Source organism: Rhodnius prolixus, unplaced genomic scaffold (genome assembly GCF_049639745.1).
Source record: "Rhodnius prolixus isolate KJV_2025 unplaced genomic scaffold, Rpr scaffold_9, whole genome shotgun sequence".
Taxonomy (NCBI): Eukaryota; Metazoa; Arthropoda; class Insecta; order Hemiptera; family Reduviidae; genus Rhodnius; species Rhodnius prolixus.
In genome coordinates this window covers 23347104-23360538 of record NW_027411604.1, presented here as the reverse complement: position 1 = coordinate 23360538, position 13435 = coordinate 23347104, and the positions used below count along the sequence as shown (strand labels likewise).

The window sequence follows — 13435 nt, the reverse complement described above, 5'->3', positions numbered from 1 at the left end:
TAAAAAATCCGTGCATTGTAAAATTTTGTATTATTCAACATATTTAAATTTCCAAGGAAAAATAAAAGAAAGAGAACTCTTAAAAATATATATTTACAACACAAACAAAAAAGGACTTATATTTTTAGATGTGAATACATTATAAAATATTTACAAATTTAAAAAAAAGAATTAACTACACAGTTAAAGAATTAACTGCAGTTAAAAGAATATAGGTACAGTTAAAAAAAATCCAAAAATATTATAGGACAAAATAAACATTTAAACTGGAATTTTTAAATTCTGAATACGGAGTTACTAATTGCTTAAAAAAGTCAATGATAGAAAATAATTTACTTTTATAAATTCATTTTATATTCGCTTACAAATAATTATTTAAATAATTTCAGATTATTACTGAAAAACTAATTTGGGGCATCTGTTTTTATATTATTTTTTGTACGATAATACTTCTTATCCTACAAAGACAATGTAATAATTAGAATCACTGGGATTATTGATTATTGATAATTAGCTTGAAGAAGTAAAACATAGAAGTGTGCGAATTGTAAGTGAATTTGAAATTTAAAGCTCTACTGAAATTTTAGACAAAAGGTCAGTGAAGTTCAAAAATCATTAAAATTTATCTTACGATTTCGTTAAGAAAGTTATTTTTTACTTCTTTAATATTACAAAAGTAAATATTATTTAAATTGAAAGCAATAATAGATTACTTGCTGCGAAGGCCTTCAAGAATTCCAAATGTTATGATAATGAAAAACATCTACATTTTTTGCCTTGTATTCATTCTAGAAATGTCTTGCTTAAATTTTAATTTCGTAAATGAAAATCCCAAGAATGAATCAATAAATTCTAAAGTATAATAGAAATTTCAAATTCTTCGCCTAAAAACCTGTTTTTGTGTTTTGATATTTCTTTTTTTTTCTGATTTTAATGAAATTTTTTCTGCAGAGGAACAAAGTTATCTCAAAAAATATTGTGGTTTTATGTTTCCAAATTAATAATATATGTAAGTCAAGTGTTAGGATAAAATGAAATAATTTTTCTTTCTGAAATTAATGGAAGAAACGCTAAGAAGTACTCAGACTGACAGGCAATTTTAAATTTCACGCCAGCCATTTTCAGATTAATTTCATAATTGAATTTGAGACTACGACTCACAGGATTCTATTAACATTAATTCATCGAATGAACAGACATTAGGGAAGAATTTTAGTAAAAACGAGGGGGAGATTTTCGAACTTTAACGATTAAATACTTTTTGAGTTGTTACGAAGTGAATAACTAAGTGATAAGAAAATTCGAAGCGTTTTCAACAAAACTGATCACAAAATTTCCAATGCGCAAAATGTTTGCTAGTTTATTTGTAAATTCCTGGGTATACTTTAAAAGAACTCGAAATGCTAGTTCTGTTGTTATACCTTTGTAGTATACCTTAGCTACGCCCAAAGAAAAAAGGTAATTCTAGAACACAATCGAGAAAAATGCATAGATTTCTTTTAACTAATTCAAGAAATTCCAATAAACGACATCTAAAGAAGTTAAAATAAAAAAACTAAAGCAATTGGAAGTTATACTTTAACAATTGGATTTTCGTAAACTACTATATATCTTTGGTATTTCTAACTGCATTTTGTTGCAATTTACAAATTGCAATAATTTGTTTATAAACAAAAAATAAAATTACTAACAAATCAATAATATAATAACTTTAAATACAGTAAAACCTTCAAAATAAGGTACTTTCTTGGAATGTTCACGTATGGATTACACCCAGAAAGAACTATAAAATTAGATTATTTACAATAATTCCTTAAAAATAAGTAATAAGGAAAACTAAAAATAAAATAATAATTACATAATTTAATTAAATCTAATTAAATTGGAACATACATAATATACTTTTCTGAGTTTAATATTTTCAAAACATCATAAAAAGTGTACAAAATATTTTATTTAAATATTTTTTAGATAAATTGCACAACAAAAAAATAAATAAATAATCAAAATTCAATGTTTAAACTACTTTCCTTTTGTGGTAAAAATCATTTAATCTTGAATTTATATGATTTCATTGTAGGCTAATAAAACTTAATGAAAATAATAATAATACATAAATAATAAAATATTTACAAATCATCAGGGGAATCTTGTTTTTTTTTTAAGAAACATGAAAAGGACAAAAGAAAAATTATTTACACTAATATTTTACAATATTCTGGGATGCGAATATTATATTTTCGCCCCTAAGGCATGGAAAGTAATTTTTGGAAAATATTCATCTCTATAAATTTAAAATATGAAGTGTAAATTGGTAGTTTTCTAGAGTATCATTAAATTTCCTTGTAAAATAAAAAAAAAAAAACATGAATTTGATTTCATAACTTCCCACTAGATAGCACTTGCAGACCTTTCATGACAACAATGAGAGCTTTTCTCAGGTTATGTTTAATCAGTTTAAATTTTGAAATCAAATAGTAACAATTCAGGCGATTACACATGGTAATAAATAATAATACCATTACAATATTACATAAAACTTGAACAAAAAATGAGATTCTTCAATTATTTACAAATTGAAATCAAGGTATGAAATTATAATAATTTTTAACATAAAATTAAAATAAGCAATTACCATCACTTACATTTTTGGCCAATTTTATTAATGATCTAGTCATACAAGTACTGATGGCCTGTCTTGTTTATTGTTATTATTACTACTATTATTGTTATTATTGTTATGCGTAGTGACAATATGTGGCGAATCAATATTTTGTACACCTAGATCATGTTTCGTTGCCATTTCAATGTATGATAAACTATGGGCTGGATATATTGGATAGGCTAAATTGTTTGTAATATTTGGTACAGTTGAACGAGGATCACTGAAACCTGTAAAAAAAAAAAAAAAAAAAAAATCATAAGTAAATAAAAAGAAATTAAACATGTCTACTTAAGAAATTTTAGCAATCACTAACGGATATTTTATCTAAATCTGACGGGTTTTCTCACAGGAGTGTAACAGGGCTCGATATATATCTGTAAAATATTGTAGTCCTAGATCGTAAAAGCACCTGCAGATTTTTTGGGAAGATGGAAGAGACCTCCAATTCACCTTATGGCAGAGTTGGAATTTTAATTGCATATTCTGACCTTCCTTAACTGTATGCAAGAGATAAGATCTTAGATTTCACAAAAATGGCACCTAGTAGGTTTCAAACTTTTTACCGAAAGTACTCTTAAATGAATTTATCTAAGAAAAAATTTTCAGATCAAAGTTATAGTTTTACATATACACATAAGTATACCAAGTTAAAGAAAAATAACTCCTAAAATCCTAGGCAGTTGCCAGATGTAGGAGAATAAACACTCTCTTAGCTTCTGAGCATTTTCTTAGGTTTTAACTCGAGGAGAGACCACTATGAAGAGCTAATTTTGAAGGCACAATAGCTAATCTAGGAGGCACAATAAATGTACCAAGGTTGCAGTGCACTATAACCTCCCCAAAATCGACACATTCCATGAACTTATCAAAACTTTTTGGTGTGAAAAATTAGTTTAAGAAAATTGCGGAAAATGGGGTGATTTTGACTACCCTCTAAATTTTGAGTTATTTTAATCATTGTAGATTTTTCATCTATAATTATTTCATAAAGTGTTCGAAAAGCAATAAAAACATTAAAAAACTGAATTACCATTGTGTTGTTCCAGTTTGAGCATTCTAGATGTGGTGTGCGCAGTTGCATTCTTATTACTACCTTTAGGTTTTCGTTTTCTCGTCTGAAATGGTAATTAATTTAAAATATTTATTAAAAAGGTAATTTTAACAGTTTTAATCTAAATAAGATATATGTGATTGTTTTTATTTTAAGATATTTGCCTATTTCTTTTTTAGTTTTTTTCCGTTTTAACAAAATAGTCTCCCATTTTCAGAAAATATATATAAAGGTTAGTGAGATTTATTATTATATATTAAGCCACTAGGGAGAGGATTAACTGAGTGGCTAGCGTACACTAAATTCGGCGCGACAGCATGTGAAGTTTAAGCGCCGAAGCCTTTTACCCACCTCCAAGAAGAGAATTGGAAATGCGTTTAATTTAATGGGTCTTGGATTTCAAGCATTGGGAATATAATTCCTATAATTATATAATATAATTCCCCAAAACTTCATAGTCTATGCTTATTCATTTAGAAATGTTAAAAGTATTATAAAATTAAAATCTAAGTTAAAAAAATGAAGAACTTTGGATCATATATAACAACAATTACCTGGATGCTATCTTTTTTCATGGCTAACGGACGATTTACACCATGTAATTTAAAATATAGACCACAGGCATTGCATACTGGTTCTCCTTGGGTATTTCGTCTCCATAGAGATGTTGCAGAAGTACTGCAGTTAGTACATGTAACACCAGCTCTTCTTGATGCCGACTAGAATAACAGAAGCAATCAGGAACGGAGTAATTAATATTTGTACATTGAATATTCAAAGTTTTGTTCTAATTAAAGTTTAGTTAGGTTAATCAGATAAATTCAAAAGACTAATTTTCAATAAAGAAAATTAGTCGAGATGAAAAACTAAAACATAAACTGCTAGATATTATTATAACAATTTTTTTTAATCAAATCGAATAGATTTCTACTCTGAAACTATCAAAATTAAAAAAAAGTTATAAAGATAAATAATTTTTAAGACCAGAGAATGTTTTTTAAACATGTGGCGCTGTAATTGTTCACTTTACGTACTAATGTCGGTGTTCCCTTAGAAAAGGTTATTTGTGCAAAGGTAATTTTCTGTTGATCGCCCAATAATTTTAAATTATTCATTAATCCTAGTGAAATGGTGGTTATTTTACCACAAAAAGCAACTACCAGAAAATATTTACAGGTTATCACTTATTATTTACCTTATTTTTAGTTGTTCCAAAAAGTAACACAAAATCAAATTTACTACATAACCATTTTTATTTTTTCAAACCCTGCAATTTACTTACTTATTGAATATTTTTATAGACTATAATATCTTTGGTTTGTCTTTTTTCTCACATCAGATTAACTGAAAGATTTAAGTTCTTGAATTCTACGGGCTGATATCAATTTCATGTTTTCAAATTTATTTTTAAAACAACTGTTTTTTTGTTTCTTTTACCTTTAACATTATTAATCAGCAACTTTAAATTTAAGAATTTTAACTAAAACAACAACAACACAATGTAGGATGTTTCTTAGATTTTCTTCTTAGAAAGTGTTAGGTTTTGGAGGAGTTAGATCCGCCCCTTACAATTATTAATAATTTGATTTTATTCTTAATTTTGTTTGTTGTGTTTCGTTTTAATTTTTTCTTGTGCTTTATTTTCTTATGTTTTATAAAGAAAGCGTGTAGTGAATTTTGGTTTTAAATTCTACCAATAAGACTGCTTAGCTTTAAAATATAACGGGCGACTCATGTTTGTTTGAAGACTACCTTTCTTAACTACAATTTATTTAATCTTTTAAAGACATTGAATTAGTAAAAATATATAATTTTTTTTATTATAAATTATAAATTGATAATCAATTATTAATCATTAACCCAAACAAGATCAATATTTCAAAATCAAATTCAAGCTTACACCTTGCCATAAACAGTTAAAGGAAGGTTATAGTATGAAAGAAGGATTTCGTGTTACAGCTGTACATGTTCAAATGTGTGTTAAAGACAGTGAACATTAATGTTCAAATATCTTTCCATAGCTTATTTTTGTTTAATATATTTTAACTGTGCGTTCACTTTAAAATGTTGTACTTCAAAAGTTCTAAAATTCTTGTATATTCCTTGCTTATTTTATACAGTAAAATAGCTGTAAAAATTGTACATTTATTCAATAATGTTTTGCTCAATAGTTTTTCCTATCTTCTGCTAATTTTATTTAATTTTTAGAAATGCTGTAAAACAAGAGTTACTGCTCATTCTCATGGGAAAGCTGAAGTCAATTTTCTTTTCCGCTCAAAGGTAATTTATTTGAATACATTGATTTATTCGAATTTTATGTTTAAAGTTCGAATATTTTTTACTTGTAAAAAATATATAAATATTTATTGGACTATGACTTGAGCACTTTCTAGCTTTAAACTTTATTAATTGAAACCGCGAAGTCCTGAGTTTTATTCTTCAAGAGCTTGCTTAATTTAGAAGCAATCTAATTACTTTTCATACAAATTTGATATAGTTATTTATTTTGAAAGCTTAACTTTTAAATTTTATTATTTCTTAGCACAGTACAGTGTACAAATTGGACAGTACTGTTCGAAGTTCTTAGTAAGAAAAAATCTCTGAACTGAGAACTAGAATCCGGGTCATGGTTGCCAAATTCTAACACAAATCTTCACCACAAGAAGATATATTTTTTTAGGATCAAACCTAAATATGACGGTGAACTTACCTAATTTTTGTTTTTAAAGATGTGTGTACCTTCGAAATAACATACCGAGGAATATCTACTTAATTTCACTCGTTGAAAGTTACTTGTAATTTGCTTACTGTTCATTCACAATCAATTCTTAGCGGTTGAAATAAAGTCTTAAGGATAAGGTTTTATTACCGTGAGGAGGTTATTAATGTGGCATCTAATAAAAATTACCTAGAGGCTCATCGAAGCTCTCCAGCAAGTTCGATTCCATTAACTGTCTACAAATTGAAGTTTTGCTCTTATGAACAAAATTTCAGCTTTATTTTTGCTGAAAATTCTATAGTACCGGCCAGACCTTTGAAATGCTGATTTTTTTTTTTGTAAGCAAATACTCCTGTAGAGGTACGACCTATTTGGAACTCGCGGTTTGATTTATATTTATTGCAATATTTTAGTTATTAATCAATGACATATTTATTTAATTCAATGAACGATTAGTCCATCCAGACACTAACAGCAATTTTAAGCAAAGAGAAATGAATTATTAAACACATCTACTGTTATCATTGGATTTATTGAATAGCTCCTCATTTTATCTCTTTGCAATTAAAAATCATCTGGATGTGAATTTAAAAAAAAAAACAAATTTATTGTGACGTAGGCCTTAATTGTTACTGACCTGTATTTCTTGTTGTGCTGATAGTAGCACTTATTTATTGGGCACGTAGCCGAGCACCTCAGGTTCATTGTAAGCTACCGAAGGTGTGCGACTTGAGGAACGTTACGCAGAGGTGATGATACTCTAGGAACACCAAGAACACTGAAGAAGTGGCTAGACTTTGCTTCAATTCTCTTTAGAACTAATAAAATATTTGCAGCTTTCCACCAATTTAAATGTATGTTTTCAAAATGTCCTTAATCAATTTACATAATGTTTATGCTGGATTATGTTAGGTGGAATTTATTTTCGGCAATTTTATTGTTAACTGGTGGTAGCAACATTAGCCGCTTTCACATCTTTAGCACGATGAAAACGAAGCACAGCGCTTTACATTTTACAGTCGGCGGGATTCTCAATTGGGATACTCACAAATACGAGGTAAACACGGTCGTATGTTTCCTTTATAGCGTCTGCTTTCTTACTGACAGATGTAGGTACACAGCGAGCATGCGCTGAATGCCGACAGCAGCACTGCAGCGGCCGAATATAGCAATTAGATTTAAATAACATGCTTTATAAGAAACGCCATTGTTTTTACCATTATTTACGAAGCACAGTTGGCAAGGTTGTAAATATTACTCACATACTAAGAACTTATTTCATTTAAATAGATTCTTTCTTGCTAAGTGCACCCTATCGTATATTAAGCTTTATTTAATTTCATAGTTTCAGAGCATAATCTTATATTATTCTAAAAGTAACAAAAATTCTTAAAATATGAAAAGCATTGAAAATGTTTGAAGAGAATAAAGAATAAAAGATAGAAATAAAATTTAAAAAAATGTTTTACCAGTCTCCTGCTTGGTTTTTCATCGTAAGTAGAAGATACCTGTGGTCTGGTGTAGAGAGCTTGGGCATTCTGGTAGAGGGAACTCTTGAAGACCTCACCACCGCCTGGTGTTGATGCCACTGCAACAGAGTTATAGTCATCATTGTAAATAGCCCAGGCGGGGGTGCGGTTTACAACAGGCCCCTTTACTCTCAGAAGACCCCAAACAACCTCAACAACCGATATTTCATTCTTAGCCAACATTTTTTTTAATTTTAAAATATTTAAATAAATATACAAAATACAAAAAAAAAAAAAATCATTGATAATATTTAAATAAATAGTTGGCTAAGAAAGATTTCATTTAGATTATAGAATATATATTCGGTTAATAGTTGAGTCTGAGGTCTTACCAAGCGCCTTGGTTGCCTCACCAATGGTCTGTTCATTCCATTCATTTTATAATATAATCCGCAAGCATTGCAGAGATAATGGCCAGTGCCGTCTCTCCGCCATAATGGGGTACTGATCGCTCCACAGTTGACACATTCACGGCCTTCTGTATAACATTCTACTTCTTGTTCACTGCTATAATCTGTTAAGCCATCACCTAGGGGTCATAACCGCTTTTGTAAAAAAAAAAAAAATCCTACTTTTTTATTTATTTATTTATTTTTTATTTTTCCCTAATGTGTTATTTTGGACATAATTAAATAATGCTGTGACTCACATTTTTTTAATGATTCATCTATATGAGTAATTCTTTTAATATGTGTTAAAATGAAGTGCCCCTTTTTCATATGTTTCATTGCGCGCGCTTTGTTGTGAATTGTTTACATCTTAGAAGGAAGGTAAAGTGAGGTTAATAAAGCAGTACTACACGCATTTAGAGTTGAAAGTTAGTCTTGTTTTGTAATAACATTATATTATAGAAATTGACTATATAAACCGATTTTCTGTTTTAGAATAAATCGGTTTACAGATACTGTGTCAAATTAATCCTATTAACAATATTATAAATAGGTTTTTATAGTCGATTTCTATAATATAGTGTTATTACAAAACAAGATTAACTTTCAACACTAAATGTGTGTAAGACTACATTATTAACCTCACTTTACCTTCCTTCTAAGATGTAAACAATTCACAACAAAGCGCGCGCAATGAAACAAATATGAAAAAGGGGCACTTTGCTTTTACGTTACAGCTGGCAATAAGATCACAAAAAAAACATATACATATCTTTGTATCTGAAGTAATTAGATATTTGTAGTGATTATATTGGAATATTTGTATAATTTTAATTTTGGCGCATCAACTAATGAGGCCATTAGCGCCCCAAATCATTTAAGCTTCTCTCTTTGCTGGGTCAGCACGTTGTGACCTTCTGGCTTCCAGATGCAACACCTTGTTGAGCAAGGTAGAGTGTAGCCTAGGTGCAAATAATTTTTTTATTATTATTACTTTCTCTTACCCTTCGAAAGAAGAAACATTGTTATCGTGCAGCTTTAAAAATTATATCGTGCACAAAAAAAAGTGATTCTAATCGATGTCAGGTTATTAGGGGTGAATGAATGAAGCTGCCGATGGTCTTGCAAAGGAAGGTAGGTCTTTATTAACGCTGTTTTCAGTCTAAATAATAATTATAGTCTGAATTCAGAAATAATTAAATATGTTATACAATTTTGAATCGGAAAAAATGTATAAGTTAATAATAGCAAATCATGTGAATGTTCACATCAATTTTTTTTAGGTTATGATTAGGTTGAGGCTTTAAAAATAAATTTTCAAGTAAACCAAAACTGCGTAAACAAAAAGTCCGATTGCGTAAATCAGTCGAAATTATTTCAATAAACAAAGATAAGAAAATTAAAAAATAAAATTACATTTCCTTTAAAAAATTTTGTTTTTTAAAAACGCGAACAGTATTATTATTATTACAATAAGTAGAATGTGTTAACTTAAGTGTTGATATGGGTATGATTAGTTAAAAACAGGGGCGTTACTAGGAATGCCAAGACAAGGGTTGCTCCGGAGGATGGAACATATTGTCGTAGTGTGTGTTTCAAGATATTCTCTCTCTTTCAAAAAAAAAAAATGTAACTGGGGGCAGATTTATGAAGATGTGCATAATGAGTGGGCGGTGACCAGTCATACAAACAAGACAAATTGTCCCATGGGGAGGTTATATACTGGGAGGGTTATACACTTGGGGTGGGGGGAGAGAAATAACCAAGGCCTGTCAATAATATTGTGTGGCGATGCCCCAAGCGGTTTGTAAAGGTCATAATAGAGTGACAGAGGACAGTTCACCACTACCGTCTTTCTCTTATCTCTCTGGTCCCACTGGTACCTCCCTCCTCCTCTTACCCTCCTCACTAGCTATATATATTAATATTTATATACAAACAAATATACAGACAGATATTGTACTCTTCTATATTCATCGCATATTGCTTACTTTAAAACGCCTACTTTTTACTCTTAAATTCAGAGATAAACATTACACCAGAAACTAGAAGAAAACCTCTACACTTGACATTTTGCTACTCAGGCTGTCGCTCAAGTTAGTCTTGTTAAATAGCGTGACAAGATAATTTTCTGTTACTTTGTTTATTGCATTTTAATTACCATTATTTTCCATGGCCACACAATTTCTGACTTGAGCATTTCTTTTTGTACTTCCTCTTGCACTACTAAGAGGAGAAGTTTTGTAATCGTACAGTCTGGGTTTTTGACAGGAAATATCAGTTGTAAGTTCAAGTGATTGTGTTCTTGTACAGAAATTGGTCTTTCTCCTCACTATTTCTGACTTTACGTACACAAATCTGTAACATCTGTGATGATTCTGAATTTTGATCTTTTATAGAAAAAGAGAAAATAAAATTGTTAAGTCGTATTATTTTTTTAACATTACACAACTTCGTGCAGTTTTTGACGATTAACCCTTTATAAATACTGTCCTAACGGATATTTTTAAAAATATATCAATTATAACTGAAAAACGATGAAAATTACAGAAAATTCAAATTTTATATTTAGCGTAGGTGCAACAGAGGATGCCATTATCAAATTTTGGTTTAAGTTATTTTTTTAAAAGATTTTCTTGAAAATAGTTTCCAAAATTTTCCTTACAGTTGTTGCGCTAATAATAAATACCTAGATCTAAAAACTTTTATTAAAACTGCCCGGTAGGACTGTCAAAAAGTGCACAGAAAATGCGTAACGTTGAAAAACACCCAACTTTGACAATTTTTTCATGCTTCCTTATCTTCCAGCATCCGTCCGACGATGCTGTCCGGAGCTATCGGACCGGTGACTTCCTACAAGCTTCTTCTTTTTTGTACCCATCGTGTACACTCAAAAAAGGTGTACAGGGCGTCATCCGAGTCTGAGTCCCCGTAAATCCACGCCCCAGACGGCCTTTTCCCTATTTTTTTAAGGAATCCTGCGAAATACCCGTGGCCAGTAAGGAATTGTGTGAGGTAATAATCCACCTCCCCATGTTTCCTTTCTGCCCAGATCACCGGGTCAACAATTAATTTTGCCGTCCATCGCCCATGGCGGTCATTGGCCCAGCAGGCTCTCCAATCTTGTGCCAGCCTAGCAGTGGGGAGATGAGGTTAGTTAGGGCTTTAATTTAAATTGTCAATTAGGTTCAGGAAGCATTTGTACAAGATTGGGCCTACTAGCTCGGAATCTGGTGCAGATTGTGTCAGGAAGAGGAGGAAATGACCTCTCACTTGTTGTTCGATTGCGAGTTGCAATCGAGCGGTTGCGTCATGAAACCCTTGTGGCTGTTTGAGACCAAAGGAGATAGTAGCGCAAAAAAGAACTAGTAGGGAAAGTCCTCAACCTTCTCTAGCAGGGGAGTTTCATCTACTAGATCCAAAGGGGAAGGCCCCGCTATTTAATCTAAAACTTAATCTAGGGGAAAGGAAGTAAGTTAGGCTTTAATCTAAAGTGTTATTACTGTTTATTGGACTAGCTAGTCATATGTATATTATTAATTATTACTGTTTATTGGACTAGCTAGTCATATGTATATTATTAATTATTACTGTTTATTGGACTAGCTAGTCATATGTATATTATTAATTATTACTGTTTATTGGACTAGCTAGTCATATGTATATTATTAATTATTACTGTTTATTGGACTAGCTAGTCATATTATTAATTAGAAAATTTTAGACTTTATATATATATTTATAAACAATAATAAATTCTAGGAGTTGTAAAAACTAAAGAGATTGTTCGCTATAAAACTAAACTTTTTTCGTTAAACAACAAGCGGTTATTTGTAATGTCTGAAGGGCAAGAAAAAAAGAAGGAAACCGGAGCCACGGTGTTAGGGATGCAGATGAGGGCGTGTGTATGCATTGCGATAAGAACGGATGTAATCCTCAGGTGTGTTTGTCCAAGCGAAGGCCCACATTGGGCCATTACGCGCTCTATAATACCACCACTAACTTTCACCTTTTCACTCACCGTGAAGCCAAAAATAAATATTGTTTTACAATTTCCGTTTTTATAAGTTATGGGATAAAATTAATATTATGTTTATTACAAATTGCATATTTGAATAACTAATTGAAAGGATTAGCTCAATTGCTGGATTCGAATCCAGTTGGCTCTACTTGGATTTTTTTTTTATCAGAAATCTCTTACAACTCACTATTCTGGACATAAATGGTGATCTCTGTAAAGAGAGAACGCTTTATTGTAACCGGCATTGCACTAGAAAAGATTCCGGGCTCGGATATTGACGCGCCTTAAATCTGGATTGAAAGAGAAAACCCTTTTTTTCCAAAAACATTTAATAAAAAAATGAAAGCAAAAGGTAAATAATTTTTCCTCTTTAGACCCGACTCATAAACCCAAAAATTAGCCCAAACGCTTCTAATTGGAAAACGAATAAACGACTTGAATTAATAGATAATTCGTAGTACCTAAGTTTTTATTATTATTATTTAAAGCGCGTCAAAATCGAGTGTTCACTCGTTATGGACAACTCTACTCATCATCAGAGACAATGAGTTGAAAGAAGTAAGAAATTCCTAGCTATAGAAAAATGTGAGGGACAGCTGCCGAAATCGTACCCGGGATTTTCGCGTGGGAAGTCTGTATCGATAATCACTTAGCTAATCCATTCTCTCAATAATTTTATTATTAAAAACAAAAAACTTTATGCGCCTAATTGAATCTGAGTTATTTTATACATGAAACATAACTAATAGAATGGAGGAACTACGTAATGTTAGCGCCCCGTGTCATACAGTTTTATAACTCGTTGAATGAATATCATGATGCCGCTGATGTGTGAGACGACAGGAAAGGTTATCTTGGAAGGTTATGGGAAGAAAGTTTTCTGGGTAAATAATTTATTAAGGTTGAGGTTTTACGAAGTTTCTTGTATGAAAGGAAGCAATGTTGTTTACAAATGGAATTTTAAGATCACTGTCTATATTGTAGTTAATTATTGTTGAAATTCTTATTTTTTGCACTCATTAAAAACTCTTTTGAGCAAGTATATATTCATAAACAATCTT

The 13435-nt window shown here is 30.5% G+C and overlaps 1 protein-coding gene across 3 annotated transcripts in view; it reads right to left on the bottom strand.

The window, feature by feature from the left end:
* Positions 1-74: 74 nt before the first annotated feature.
* The window catches only part of LOC141454485 (uncharacterized), a 125532-nt gene continuing 112171 nt past the window's right edge, over positions 75-13435 (bottom strand). For 2 of the 3 annotated variants that reach the window (XM_074128747.1, XM_074128746.1), the window contains exons 6-9: positions 8297-8493; positions 4271-4435; positions 3696-3780; positions 75-2892 (exon numbers count right to left, since the gene is read on the bottom strand). In XM_074128747.1, the coding sequence (XP_073984848.1) occupies positions 2675-2892; positions 3696-3780; positions 4271-4435; positions 8297-8493 (665 nt within the window). In that variant the 3' untranslated portion in view covers positions 75-2674. Of the gene's footprint in view, positions 2893-3695; positions 3781-4270; positions 4436-7904; positions 8024-8296; positions 8494-13435 lie in introns of all 3 variants that reach the window. The other variant, XM_074128748.1, reaches the window with a different exon arrangement.